Here is a 15,156-nt window from a genome sequence, read left to right on the forward strand (position 1 = left end):
ACTTGCAGCACTGAGCTCCAGTTCCCAGAAGTACTGGATCTCATGGGCACTGGATTTGCTTTTACTAGCAAATTTTCCTTCCTGTGTTTTACTCATTTTCAGGTTTTCCTAGAACGTGTGCACATTTCCAGCTAATTTATACTTATTGAAAATCATGTTTTCATCAAAGGAGACATCCCTATCTTAAACATCTCTCTGAAATGCAATTCTCCTTTTGACTAAAGTCTTTAAAACCCGGAGCATCTGAGCCTAAATTCCATTTTCGATGTCCTATGAAACTTGTAGCATTAAAAGTCTCAACACTTTGGCTTGGTTTATAAGGTAATATTAAATATAGGAATATATTCCCTTATGCACTTTTTCCCTAGGATATAAAGTGGTCATTCCCCCTAAATAGTAACACAGTGCCCTGCAATGCTGAGCACTGCTGGAATGGCTCTACAGTAAAACTAAGCTTCAAATTTTAATCTCTCTCTGAGCCACATCCTGTTTTCAGTTAACTGATCTCATATGGGGGAAATTTACCACAGGAAATCTCTCTAGTTTGGAAAGTACCAAAACCTTATCTTTAGTTTCTTTGTGTAATTCAGCACCTTTGGAGACAGAGCTGCAGCAGAATCACAGAAACTTTCAAGCAGTCTCAAAGCCAGAGGAGTGAGGTAAGGGCACAGGGAAGAGGTGGAGCTGCCACTTCATCCCTGAACCTGACCCTGTGATCACTCTAAAATTAACATCTTTCACCTCTTTGTATCCCCAAAGTTTGAAAAACCACATCCAGAAATCTTTTCGTTTCTGAAAGAGCTTTTAACTCACATCCTGGCAGAAACTGCCCAGGCGAAATTAACTTAGGATGAATTTTAACAACCCAAACAAGGCCAAATGTGTCAGGCCAAGGCCTCACTGGAACTGTGTCACACTTTCCTCTTAGCTTTGAGTTAACACCCAGCCCTGCTGATCTGAACTACAGATCTCCATCAGATGAGCCCAGAGAGGAGGGGAGTGGAGCTGAGGTGTGTGTTGTGTCTGTCTGTGCTCACCCAGCAGGGAAGGTGCCAGGCTCAGGCAAACGCTGTGTGAGGAATCCCTCGGCACCCACACACCCACAGACCCTGCGCTGGTGCTCCTGTTCCTGCCAGGGCAGTGAGCACCCAGGGAAACACCTCTGCTTTTCATTGTCAGTGCTGAACAGGGCCTCACCCCAGGGATATTCCCCACAAGGAACAGTGCACAGATTTGCATGTACAACTCTTTTTCTGACTGAATCCTCTGTCAGAACTAGAGAGGGTGGCAGGCCGTGTCAGGGGTGAGGAGAACCTCCTGCTGATAATGAAACTTTGCTTTGTAGAACCTTCCCTGCGCTCTAAGAAGGCTTTGCAGGCATTGCTGAGCTCCTGTGTTTCCCGGCCGTGCCGCCCCGGGCTGCGTTGGAGCCTGAGGCCCAGCGGGGCTGCCCCGCCGAGGTTTCCCGGAGGCTCCGGAGGCCCGGGGCTCCCGGACCGGGCCGGGGCTGCCCCGTGCGGGGATGTCGGGGCAGGCAGGGCTTGCAGGGCACCATGGCACACCCGGCACCGCTCCGCTTGCAGGACCGGCCGCCACATTCTCCGTTCCGGCGGCGCGGGGGAATTCGCCCGGCGGGGCCTTTCCCCGGGCAGTTCCCCGTGCCCGCGGCCGGCACCGCTCCGCTGCCCCGAGCAGGGGAAGCCCCGATCCCGCCGGCCCCGGGGCGCGGCTCGGGCTCCCCGCTCCTCCCGGCCGGAGCGAGGCAGCATCGCCGACAGCCAGCCCAGCCCCGGTACCGCGGTGAGAGCCCGGTACCGCGGTGAGCGGCCCCGGTGCCCGCGGTGAGCCGCCCCGGTACCCGCGGTGAGAGCCCGGTACCCGCGGTGAGAGCTCCGGTATCCGCGGTGAGAGCCCGGTACCCGCGGTGAGAGCTCCGGTACCCGCGGTGAGAGCTCTGGTACCCGCGGTGAGCGGCCCCGGTACCCGCAGTGAGCGCCTGCCAGGGCCCGGCGGGCTCAGGTACGGGAGAGGCGGGGATGCAGGGAGGGACGGAGGGGAGCGGGAGGGACGGAGAGGAATGGGAGGGATGGAAGCAGCGTGAGGGATGGAGAGGAGCGGGCCCCGCTGCGGAGAACCGCCCGCGGCCCCCCCCCCACACGGGCCCGGTGCCCGAACCGCGTCCCGAACCGCGCCCGAAGGGCAGCGGGGCTGGCCGGGGCTCCTGGCCGCTCTCCGGCCCCAGAGCCGGGGTGGGCTGAGGGACCCCGGGCCGGAGCGCTCCGTGCGCCGGCACCCCCCGAACACTCTCGGTTCCGTGGCGTTTGTGCTGCCGGCTCTAGCCCAGGGCTCTGTCAGCTCCTGCGGGCACTGCCGAGCTCCCGCTCCGGTGCTGCGGAGGGAATTGGCCGAGCCAGGCCATGCGAAACGCTGCTGGCTCCCACACAGAGCCTCCAGCCCGGGCTGTGCCCTGCTCACATCGCGGCGGTCTCAGCGCCAGCCCGGCCTGCCCACGGCAGCCTGCAGTCATTCATTTTCAGATTTCTCAGTCAGCGTGACTGCTGGTAATACTGAAACAGGTTATGGTGTGTCAGTGCTGTCATGGGGAACAAAAAGCTTTATGAAGGGATTATTATAATCAAACTGCACCAGTTCTCTGGGTAAAAATCTTCCTTGGACTCTCCAAGAGACACCAGAATCAATTTTGGCTGCATTTCCAAAAATATCCCACTGCACAGCAACCAAACTGACCTGAATGTGCACAACACCTTGGCTCATATGGCTCCAGGTGGGCCTGGCCAGAGCACAGCATCAAGGGCTTGTGGCCTTGGGATTTCCTTTGTCATTTCACCACAAATCTTATGACTTCGGGAAAGTCACTGTCAACACGCCAGCTGCTCAGTTTCTGTGTGTATGAAGTGAAATCATGAATTTTGAGAATTGCTGTGGTTGGGGATTTACTCTGCAGAAACAATCCTGTGTGATGAGGACTGACGGGACTGGAGCTCATCTTTCTACAACCTAAAAACTCGTGAAAGAAAACCCCAGCCCACCCTTTTTAGGACACTTTTAGGTCTATTTTTGTGTTGTGTTTGAGGGAAATTTTAAAGGTGTAATTTCCTGCTGATGGCAGGTCAAACCCCTCTGTGACATTTGGTCGCGCCTGTCACTGCAGAGCCAGCCGAGCAAAACGAGGTTGCTGCTCAGCTCTGGGGCTCTGCTGCATCCTCTCACATCCCAGTGAGTGTTTGAGCACCTGGATTGTCTCTCCTCTCATCCAGAGCTCGCTGAGATGGCTGAGAGCAGCCCCAGGAGCCTGCAGGACCCCCCCAGCTCTGCTCCTGATGAGAACGAGTTCCCCTTTGGGTACCCCACCAGCATCTGCGAGGACGTGCCTGGGCAGAAGTTCCTGTGCAGCAACTGCCACAACATCCTGAAGAAAGCCCTGCAGACGCTGTGTGGGCACAGGTACTGCTCTGCCTGCCTCACCTGGATCGTCAGGTAGGTGCTGGGCTATGCCAGGGGCTCCCTGGCATTCCCTGCTGCCAGGATTTTCCATGGGGATGCAGGATATTCCCTGCCTCCTCCTTGTTCTGCCATGGGGCCTGATGGAGCTTTTCTGTCTGTGATAAAATAATTCTGATTTACCCTTAAAGGCTGACTTAATCCTTCCTTGGCACTTCATAGCCCTTTGATAAGGATGTTATGGGGTTTTGGTGAATATAATGTCATATATGTCTGTGTCCATCTGGGCAAAATGGGCGTTTTCTGTGTTTGAAAGACTTCAGTTTTCACTCTCTTTTCTACTTTTGAATCATTCATGGGATAAATAGCTTTCCATCTTTATTCCTATTTATGGTTCAGGCTGCCCTTATTTTCCTGCAATTCAGAGAAGATTAATGGGCATAGTCCTGATCTTGAACAACAGAAAAGCAAAACTATTTTGATGCCAGTGTGTTCAATAATTGGCCTTTAGTGAACAAGGACTATGGATTCTGAGTGAAAATCACAATTTTCATGGGTTTATTTGTGGCAGTGCCTATACAGAGACCTCCTGAACTGCAGTACACCAATGGACTGGTATTTAATTTTTCTTTCTTTTTACCAGAAACAATAAAAATGCAATTTGCCAGAAATGTAAAGAGGAAGATCCCAACACTTTAGGTGAGGAAAGCCTATTGGCAGAAGACAGGGTAAGTTGTAGTTCACAGATCATTAATTCATCAATAACCATTCTCTGTAGTCATCATTGGACTGGAGGTCAGAAGGGAATAATATAAAATGCAATAGCAGCTGATAGTTACACATTTTAACTTAAGCTTCAATAACTTGGATTTCCCGGAGTTTTTGATTTTAAAAAGTGCAATGGCAGCCTCAGGACTTCCCAAATCCAGGTTCTGCAATGTAAAATCCCAAACTCTTCCATATGATTAACTTTTTATTGTCTCAAAGTAAGTGGCGCTTTCCTACTTGTAATAGTATGTCTTAACTGTTACTTATTATCCTCAGGAAGTGTTTTAATGGATTTTCCAACCTCATGGTTTCTTGTACCCTTCAAACATGAAGCTGAACATAATAATTGATACCAACTATGCCCTGGCCAATGTTTCATCTGTAATTTAATGGTGCAGATCTCTTCTTGTGTGATTTTCCTGGCAGATTGCTGTGCTGTTCTGTATCCCAAATGCAGAGTGGGCCCTAAGGCCCAGTCCCAGCCTGTCCTTTCCCCCCCTCTCTCATTACATGCAGGGATATCAACAGACACAAAATTTGTCTACATTTTTGGGGGAGAAATGAAAAAAACAGGCAGCTGAATGTGGCATAAAAGCCAAAGTTTAGAAAGCAGCAAAATAATGGGTCTGCTGCTGATGCTGAACTTGGTGATATCCCAGAAAAAACTCGAAATCCTCAATTCTGGAATGAATTTCCCAATGACAGATGCCTTTAACTGTGGCAGGACCCCTATTTTAGTGCAAGGTGTAATATTAAAGTGAGCAATATTTCATCATTACGTAACAATTGTACAGTTCCTCGTGTTAGAATAACAAAAATCCATGTAGTGCAAAGAACAAGCCTCTCTCCCATCTGGTTCAGATTTTTTTAGCTCGCTGCTAAATGGAAGCAGCCCCGATCTGAGCAGTGCTCTCGGTGCAGACTCTCAAGTTCTCTCTGCAGCACGTTTAGGAGGTGTTAATGACCCCGATAATGAAATGCATTCATTAAGGGACCCCACAGGCAGGGTCCTGTCAGCACATCGCTGCATGTGAAATATTTCAGGCTCCTGTGAAAAGAAATGCAAAACGAGAGCTGTAGTTGGGCTCATTTTCGGTAAATTAATATCGTGTCAAATGAATTATTTTTGAGTGCTAAGAAATAAATTATTTCATAATTATTTGGGCTTCTACTACTCCAAGATTAACTTGCCAGGTCACAGAGTCTTATGCAGTACAGTTAATTTTTGAAAAATTAAAGATTTATCAAGGTGTGGATTTCTAGCACCCTGTTTCTATTCCAAGGATGCATCCAAAAGTGCTTTCTGACCAATGTTTTTTTATTACTTTGTTTTCTTTTCAGGCTTTTGGTGATGCTGCCATTAATAAAGAGATTTCTGAGCTCAGAGTCCGCTGTGTGACCCCTGGGTGCAGCTGGTCTGGTATCATGAAGGATTTTGAAGTATGTTCAAAGAGAGTTTATTCAGATTAACATGGGGTGGGGACAGAGAGGCAATGAAACCAGGGTATCAGCAGACACAAATTAATGCAATTAATTGGAATCAGGGTCACTATTGTGATTTATATCAATGTTTTTGTCTAAAAATATGCCGTTAATCTATGGAGATTAATGTGCCATTAATCTATCCCTGCCCATGGCAGGGGGTTGGGACTGGCTGATTTTTAAGGTTTCTTCCAACCCAAATCATTCTGTGCTTCTGTGATCAACTTTAGCAGGGCTTTGCCCAAATCCAGAACATTCTGAATGAAACTCACATTGCACAAACTTACATCAGCTTGATATTTTATCCAGTGGTTTCCTTATTATTTAAATGCAAGGCTGCTACAAGGGGCAGAGCAGTTCAGTCTCCAGGACACTGTTCAGGCAATGTCCTTGGCATGTTTTATTGCAGAAATAATTCCCTTCTCTGTCAATGTATTGATTGTATTCACCATTCTTTTCAGACTGATCTCAAATGCCTCAGTTAAAATATTTAAATGGGCAAGATTTGGCAAATCTGAGTAATGAATACAAGGGAGAGAGCTGGGACTAGGATCATGTTGTTTTTAAGCAAAAGCCCTAAGGGGCTTTTTAAGGCAGACCTCATGTTTGAATTTACCAAATGTTGTTTGGTTTTGGTTTTGAGATTTTTTCAAAATTAATAATTAACAAAAAAAGCCCCAGTAAAGCTGGTGAATTTTTCACCAGTAATCTCAGTAACTTTGTGGGGTGGGACTTTACCCAAGCTTAGAAGAAATGCAGATCAGAGCCCTGGGCTGCCAGAACAGAGACTATTTATAGATAAATGTGGATATCTATTTATAGATAAATGTGAATGAGCACTTCACATGCTGCTTTATAACTCTGTACTTGCAGGAGCATCAGAGTTTGTGTGAATATGCTCTGATCCCCTGTCACACTGGCTGTGGGCACGTGGTGATGAGGAGGAAGCTGGCAGATCACTTGGAAAATGGATGTGTCAATAATGTGACAGTGTGTCAGCAGTGCCACTGCAGCCTGGCCAGCTCTGAGTGCCAGGTAAGAACACTTCTGTCTCAAAGAAAGGCTTTTTATTGATGCTTTCAATGATCTCTGGTGCCATTTTCCCATCCTGATTTCGTTGCACTCGGGGAATATTTAATTTTCCTGAGTTTGATCATTTTTCCACAGGATGTTGGGGGGAAAATGGATGTGATAATGTGCTGGTGGTGTGACAAAGGGCCCTGGTGCTCCCCTGGTTTCAGCTCCTGCCTCAAAATGAGTCCTGGTGTGAGGCAAGAGAAAACCAGAAAAGCACAGACAGCAGCAGGAGGGGATCTTGAAAGTGGCTGAAGTTTATTCAGACCAAAACTACCCACAGATGTGTAGGGCAGGATTCTGTCAGATATTATTTCTATTAGATCTGACCAGGTACAAATCTCCAAATTATCAGCAGTGTCCACAGACCAGGAAGATTTCACCCTGAATCTGCCACAAATACCTCAGTGCCCATTCAAACATATCTGCTTTATATTTTTTATGTTATTTGCTCAAAACAATGAATATTGTTCCCTCCAGATGATCTCAAGAGGATAATTGCCAGCCTTGCAGTTGGGCACAGTGATTAAAGACCCACAGGAGAGGAGGGCTGTGAATATTTCAGAGATGGAAAGAGTTCTGTGTGTCCAAAGTGTCACAAATTGGTGCCTTTCAAATACTGAGCTGAGAGATTTATAAGGAATATGAGTCCTCCTGGGGTAGGAATGGGCTGCTCTGATAAAATCTGCTCCTTGGGCAGTCCTGGCTGCTGAGAATTTTAAACTTTCCGTGCTGAAGGGCACAGACCCCCAAGAAAATTCTGTATTTGACCTGAGGCCGTGCAGAGGGCTTCCAAAATGGGTTGATAGCACTGGGATTCCAGATGTGGAGCTGGATTAAAGTGTGGGATATCTCAGGGTGGAAAACAAGAGCCTTCAATCCCAACCTCAACAAGGTAGAAAAAAGAAACCCAAACCTGCATTGCTCATCCTTCTATGACCTGCAGAGAGAGGAGAACCCAGAGCAGGCTCATCCTGCCTGTGCTGAAGCCAAATCTGAGAGCACCAGGAGGTGGCACCAGGAATTGCTGCCAGCCTTGCTGGGGCTGCAGGGCAGCCTGAGCCCGGCTCCTTTCCTCCCACTCTGCCGCCACCTCTTTGATATTTGGGTTGGGAAACCTTGGTAACCGAGCAGGGGGTTGGCCTTGAGGTGGGGCTTTTGCTCGGCCTCCTTTAGTACGTGTAGAATTCATTATCTGCTCTAATGAATTTGCACCGAGTTCACAATTGTGATTATTTGTGGGTATTCCACGTGTCCACAACCCTCTGGGAGAAAATAGGAGATTTTGGGTGCTGCTCTTGCTCTCTTCATTTTATTCATTCAGTTTAAGGTCTGGTGATTTTTTTGTATTGCTCTATTTTTAAATAAACTTCTCTCCTCTGAAGGAGAGTCCCACTCCCCCTCAAGAAATTGGTGAGCTGGAGGAGTAAAAGAGCAGAAATGAATAAGATCGCTGGCAAGATAAAAAGTGTTAAAAAATGAGTTAGAGAGTGAGAAAACCCCGTGGCTGCATTTCTGAGAACTGAAAGGGAAACCTCAGAACTGCTGTGCAGAGGAGCCTGTGAGGATGAAAGCCACCCCTGTGCAGAGTGAGAGGGGAGAGCTGGCAGTTGTGTGAAATACAGATATTACAGAGCCAGGGGCAGGCATCACTTCACCCTTCCTGCAGGCAGAAAAGGCAGGAAGCTCCTGGGAGTGTGCTGCGTTTTCTGCAGCACATCATGAGGGAGAATTTGGATTCCAGCCTCCAAAGTGTTCATGGCAGGATGCAAGAAGGGTCTGCACATTGAGCAAAGTGCATGGAGTCAATGCAGGAAGAGTTTATATTTGAATTAGAATTTATATTGGAGTTTCCTGTGCTGTAACCTGTTTATCTTCATATATATTTATATATATATATATATATTTGAATTTCCTGTTCTGCTGGTCATTGTTGCTTCCTGCTCTGTAACCCCCTGCTTGTCACTGCATGTATGTGAGGGCACATTTTTGTGTGTGTGCACATGACTTGAACCTGGCAACACCTGCACATTGCCAATCTTGTACCCAATATCCCAGGGTGACCTTCAATTCAATAATTAAATAAGGTACTGAATTTTTTCCTTGTTTTAATGACAGGAGCATTCATGTGAAGGCAGTTTATGCAAGGAACAAAAACCTGTGCAAACAGAAACAGCATCAAAGGAAAAGGTGGGTGAAAGATGAGGGAGTGCAATGCAGCTTTATATCAATAATAAATTTATCTCTTGTTCATTCAGATTAAATAAACACCTGAGAGCATCTTCAGATCCAGCAGTTGTTTCTGGCTGCTCTTTACATCCCAGCAAACCCTGCTCACTGCCTCCCCTCCCCTGCTCCCACAATTACCTTCAATAATTATCCTCCCAATTAACCTTGTAAAATGGGCAAATATTTCTTTCCTCTTGTAGCTTGAGTGAGAGCCACCTGAGCAGGAGGTGCTGTGGAGCATTTCCAGTATCTTTGTGAGGAATTGGGTGATCCCTGTGCTCATTAAATTGTGTTTTGTCATTCTGGGGTGAGATGGACACCTCCCTGCCAGGCTGTGTGCAGGACACTTGCTCTCACCTCCCTCTGAATTGATTTACCATCCATTTCCAGAGCTGGTTGGGCACTGGAAGCTGTGGAATTAACTTGATTTGAGTTAATCTGATTTATAGCTGCTGGGTTTGTGGCTTAGGTGTTTGTAGGGAAATAAAATAATTCCCTTCAATTGGTTTTGATTATTTCCTCTGCTATTTTTTTTTTAACAGAGCCACTCTACATCCTCAGCCAGCAAGGATGGCTGCTGTTTTTCTGAAGTTGGCTGTGCCTTTAGGGTGAGTGAAACAGGTCCCTTCAGGGTGCTCCACACCCTGGTTTGGACATTCCCTTCAGGAAATGTCTCCCAAAACAGAACCAGCACTTCTGCTGCCAGGTGATGGAGCTGCACCTGCACCCTGCAGCTTTCCATCTCCCAGGGGGCTGAAGGGTGGCTGGGGTGGCATGGAGGGACAGTGACAGCTTTGTCTCTTCCAGGGAAGCAAAGAGAAGATCCAGGAGCATGAAAAATCCGCGGTGGGAGCGCACATGCTGCTCCTGCTGCAGCACATGAGGCACCTGCAGGGATCCCTGTGCCCCAAGGGCTTCTCCCCACGGCCAGAGCTGAGCTTGAGGAGTGCAGGGAAAAGCATCTGTGAGCTGCAGATGCCAGCAGAGCCAGAGCTGGACTGCTTCCCTGCCTCTTCTGTCCCCGGGGATGAGTCTGTCCTGCAGCAGCTCATGAGGGAGAAGGTGATTTCTGAGCTGGAAAATAAGCTGCAGGTGTTTGAGAACATTGTGGCAGTGCTCAATAAGGAGGTGGAGAGCTCCCATCTGGAAATCCTGGCCTTCAGGAGACAGAGTGAGCTGGACCAGAACATAATACGGGGCCTTGAGCTGAAGGTAAAAATGACAGCAGGGATTGTCTGGGTGCTTGTTGTGTACACAACCAATGCTCACACACATCAGGGGTTGGGACCAGAACAGGAGTCTGAGCTGTGGAGGGCTCAGATCTGGACACATATTCAGGATCCTTTTGTTGTTTGATACATTTTCAAACGTGGATCTCTAATATTTGTTCTCTAAATCCACGTTTAGGTAGTGAGGTACTGCTGAGAGCTCTGGGTGTTAGTTTGCCATGATCAGGCTGTGAGCAGGCAGCAGAGCTGTTTAATTGCCTGATCCTCTCACAGCAACATTTTGCCTGGAGGCCCAAACAACATCTCTGGGTATGTTTTGACATATTGCTGTCACTTAGGAAGGAATCAGAGCAGAGCTCCCAGAACATGAGGGCTCCAGAAGGATGCAGCCACCCCTGCAGCACAGCCTGCAGCAGGGGCGGGCTCAGGACTGGTTTTTTCCTCTCAGATTGCAGAGCTGCACCAGTGCCTGATGCAGAAGGATGCAGGGCTGAGCAGCCTGCACAAGAGCCTGCTGTTCTCTGAGCAAGCCTCCTACGATGGCATCTTCCTCTGGAAAATCACTGAGGTGGGCAGGAAGCTGCAGGACTCTGTGACTGGCAGGACAGTCAGTTTGTACTCCCCAGGTAAAGCACAGGATGGAGATGTGTGTTCACAAACCCCAACCCTTCAGAATCCTCCCCCATTTCTCCAGAACTCTGCTCCTTTCTGCAGCAGGAGCATCTTTAAGCCAGGCTGCTGTTTGTGCAGAGATCTGTGATGCAGGGCATGGATGTGCTTTTCCAGAGGGCTGTGCTCTGGTTTGGGCTCTCACCCTGCCCTTGGCCCCCAGCACAGCTCCTGCAGTGGATCCATCCCTGCCAGCCCTCAGCTGGTGCCTGCAGCTCCTTCCCGTGGGGGCAGTAACTGGATTAGGTAAATTACACTTGTGTAATTTATAATTTATCGTTTATAATAACAGGTCATTTTCACCAAGGTTTGAGGCACTAAAAGGATTCCAACCACTGGGTTTTCATTGCTTGCAATCTCCAGGGGGTGCTGATTTCTCTGTTCTCCTTTCTGTGAGAGAAAACCACGTCACACATTGCCTTTTCCCATATCCCAGAAGACACATTATTCCTCATTTTTCCCCAAAAACCATCCTTACTAATGAAGAGTTCTGATTTTCAGCTTTCTACACTGCAAAGTATGGCTACAAGGTGTGTCTGAGGGTGTACCTGAACGGGGATGGGACAGGGAAGGGAACCCACATGTCCCTGTTCTTCGTTGTCATGAAGGGAGATTACGACGCTTTGCTCCCGTGGCCCTTCAGGCACAAGGTAAGAAGGGAAACCTTCCCAATCTGATCCCAGCCACAAGGTGACTCTTTCCCTGGAGTTTTGTGGGAGCTGAGTGCTTTTCCACATCCCTTTCCAAAGGTGAGGAGCTGCCCTGCAGCCCTGGGTAGTGATTTGTGTCCGACTGGAGCCCCTCGCAGGGAAAGCTGCACCTGCTGACATTCCAGATTTGCCAGGCAGGATTTTCACCACCAGAACGTGGTGTTTGGAATATTCCAACCTGTGTCCACCTGGGCTAAAGCCAGACACATCCCTTGCTAAACACAGGTAATATCAGTTTAGAGGGAATTATGATTTGGTGCCTGAAGGCATCACAAGGGTGAGATGAGAGTTCCACTTACAGAGGTGTCACAGATGTCTGAGGTGATCCTGGGCTGGTTTTTCCCCAAAGTGAGATCTGGTAATGGCAACAATGGTTAGGAAGGCAGTGAAACCATGGCAGGGCCTGACCTGTGCTCTGGCACTTGCCTTTGTGGGGTAATAATTCTGCAAACCTTTCATATAAATAGTTTTACTGCCAGTTAACAGCCAAAAAATAGAAATCAAAGTTCCCAATACTCACTGTATTAATAGGTTGCTGCAGACCTTTCATATTTCAAGGTAAAGAACAGTGAGTAAATAAAAGGAGTAACAAGGTGGGGATATTTAAATTGTGTCTTTTACATATTTGTGCATTGGCAGCTGAGCTGTTTCTTCTGATTCCAAAGCATAATAACAGAATAAATGCAATCACTGTAACCAAACCCAGGGGCTGTTCAGGTTGTCAGGAGAAAGAGACTTTGGACTGTGCAGTTCTCTACCAAGGAATAACTCCTTACTTGATTTAATTTCATTTCATTTTATGGGTAGCAAAGTTTTAAAAGCTTCATCTGGGAGTTCAGATGAACCGACCTTGCAGGTTGGCAACCTTTGTTACAGTTTGTATTTAATTATCAATGGAGCACCAGCTGCTTTTGCAGCACTTGTGCCCCTGCTTGGTTTGTTTTGCACCCCAGTAACTCCTCAGTGCCACGTTCTGTTTTCCAGGTGACGTTCATGTTGCTGGACCAGAACAACAGGGAGCACATCATCGATGCCTTTCGCCCAGACCTGACTTCTGCCTCCTTCCAGAGGCCCGTGAATGAGATGAACGTGGCCAGTGGCTGCCCCCTGTTCCTGCCCCTGGCCAAGCTGCAGTCCCCCAAACACGCCTACGTCAGGGAGGACACGCTTTTCCTCAAGTGCATCATAGAGACAAATTAGCAGCTCCTCAAGTGTGGCTGGCCTTTAGAATAATTAGTTGTGATAAAATGTCGCACTTCAAAAACACCCACCCCATAAACAAATATTTATCAAAGTTTGTTTGGGAAGGAACTGGATATTCTGTGTATTTTCCTCTGTTCCACCTTTCAAATGTTCTTCCAGGGGCAGAGTACTGGAGTAATTTACCTAAATAGACTATGCTTCTCCTCTCTGTATCACTTTGACAAGTGCTGTATTTATTACAATCATTCATATTTTCTTATGATTTTATTTATTTCCTAGATAAAACTCACTAACTTAAGAAAGGCTTGGTGTTTTATTTCACTGTCAGATAGGGAATTGAGCAGCTTGGAGAGGTTACAGAAACAGCTGAGCTGTGCTACACTTTCCTTCCTTGCTGTTTCCTTTCCTTCTTTCTGGGGAAAGGAAGATCCTGTTGGAAATGCCCAGAACATCTCTGTGTATTGTGTATTTCCCTCAGACCTGCCTGGCTGGGAGAGCACTTCCAGGCTCTTCAACAGAGCCCATGGAGAGAGCTCAGCTAGAAAAAGGGTGGATATGGATCAAATCCACGCTAAATAAACAAACAGACACGAAACCCGATGCCCAGGGCTCCTCCTTTCAAAGGCACAGCTGGCAGAGAGCGGCCAGATTTCATCCTGATCTCAGCCAGATCTCAGCCAGATCTCAGCCAGGTCTCAGCCAGATCCCAGCCAGATCTCATCCTGATCTCAGCCAGATCTCAGCCAGATCTCAGCCAGGTCTCAGCCAGATCTCAGCCAAATCTCAGCCAGATTTCATCCTGATCTCAGCCAGGTCTCAGCCAGATCTCAGCCAGATCTCAGCCAGATCCCAGCCAGATCCCAGCCAGGTCTCAGCCAGATCTCAGCCAGATCTCAGCCAGATTTCATCCTGATCTCAGCCAGATCTCAGCCAGATCCCAGCCAGATCTCAGCCAGATCTCAGCCAGATCTCAGCCAGGTCTCAGCCAGATCCCAGCCAGGTCTCAGCCAGATCTCAGCCAGATCTCAGCCTGATCTCAGCCAGATCTCAGCCTGATCTGCTCTGACTGAGGGTGCAGGCCCCCCTCGGACCCCAGCCCCTCTCCCGAGGGCATTTCCATCCCTGGAGGGGCTCCAGGAGCCCTGCGAGGCTCGTTCGGAGCCGCAGCAATCCCCAGATCCCCTTTCCAGCCTCGGGGCTCCGCTCCCAGCCCGGCCCTTCCCCATTTTCCTCTCCCACCCTCAGCACCAAAGCGCCTCGCTGAGGAAGTGGCCGGCACTGAAAGAGCTGGAATCGGGGAATTATCAAGAGTTCTCTGCTCCAGCAAATCATTCCTGTGCGATTGTGTTTGGATCAAACCAAACGAGGCAGAAACATCACGGAGACTTTGAGGGAGTCAAATCAGCAGCGTTTGCTCCATGTTTAATGGCCAGGTTGGCAAAGAGTCAAAATGCTCCTACAGCTAAGACGGTCTGAAATGGTCAAGGACAAGGTTTGGAGGGAACTTGTTTTTTTAATGGACTAATAAAGCTTAAAAAAAAAAAAAAAAAAACAGGCAAATTTTTGGCTTATAAGCCCTGGTCCAGGATAGGTAAAGGACTTTAACCTTGCACATGATGGCTTGAACTGGTTGTGTTGGTCACTCAGGTGGCTCCAGTGGGGTTGAGACCCTGGGAGCGGAGGGAAGAGAGGGGGAATGACCAACTTGTGGGAGTCACTCCTGTTGTCAGGGATGTGTCCCGTGGAATGGGCTGTTCCTCCAGCTGGAATGGCCCCTGGGAGCCGCTCTGGGCCGCCCATCCACGGCAGCCCCCGGGGCCAGCGAGAGCCGCAGCAGCTCCGATCCCCGCGCCAGGCCTGCAGCTCCCGGCAGCTCCGTGTTTGGGTTTCCATTCAATATTCCTCGGCTTCGGTCTCCAAGGCTACACGCCAACATCCAACCCCTCCTCCCACTCCTGTTTTCAAAGAAAGAAAAACACTGTGAAAAGAGGCTGCAGCGATTTCTGGGCAGTTTTCAAAGCAGAGGCAGCGCTGGGAGCTGCTCTGCCCGCACTCCCCGCGGGCTCTGCTCCGACATTCCCGGGTGCTCCATCCCAGTGCAAGGGGGAAAGCAGCTCCCCACGGCAATTTAGGGGTGTGGGGGAGCAGTTTAAAGGTTTTAAGGAAAAAATGGGAACTTGGAGTATTATCTACACAGGGCTTCATTCAAATCCTCCTTCAAAAGCTGAGTTTTTTGGGAATTCCATAGCTGGGAGCCCTGCCCTGGAGGTGTGCTGGCCCCACTCCCTGGCCAAGGAGGGTGTGGGGCTGCTGCCCTCAGCTTTGGCCAC

At 48.6% G+C, this 15,156-nt stretch overlaps 1 protein-coding gene across 1 annotated transcript; it reads left to right on the forward strand.

Moving 5' to 3' along the window:
- The first annotated feature begins 1,879 nt into the window (after positions 1–1,879).
- Positions 1,880–13,129, forward strand: TRAF1 (TNF receptor associated factor 1). The gene is made up of 11 exons (XM_064727660.1): positions 1,880–2,019; positions 3,279–3,498; positions 4,106–4,190; positions 5,572–5,670; positions 6,586–6,747; positions 8,905–8,976; positions 9,558–9,623; positions 9,823–10,227; positions 10,693–10,870; positions 11,415–11,563; positions 12,608–13,129. Exons 2-11 carry the CDS (start codon positions 3,290–3,292, stop codon positions 12,821–12,823), a joined length of 1,641 nt encoding a protein of 546 aa, XP_064583730.1. The 5' UTR covers positions 1,880–2,019; positions 3,279–3,289; the 3' UTR covers positions 12,824–13,129.
- The last annotated feature ends 2,027 nt before the right edge of the window (positions 13,130–15,156 follow it).

The sequence above is a fragment of the Zonotrichia leucophrys genome, chromosome 17 (assembly GCF_028769735.1).
Source record: "Zonotrichia leucophrys gambelii isolate GWCS_2022_RI chromosome 17, RI_Zleu_2.0, whole genome shotgun sequence".
Taxonomy (NCBI): Eukaryota; Metazoa; Chordata; class Aves; order Passeriformes; family Passerellidae; genus Zonotrichia; species Zonotrichia leucophrys.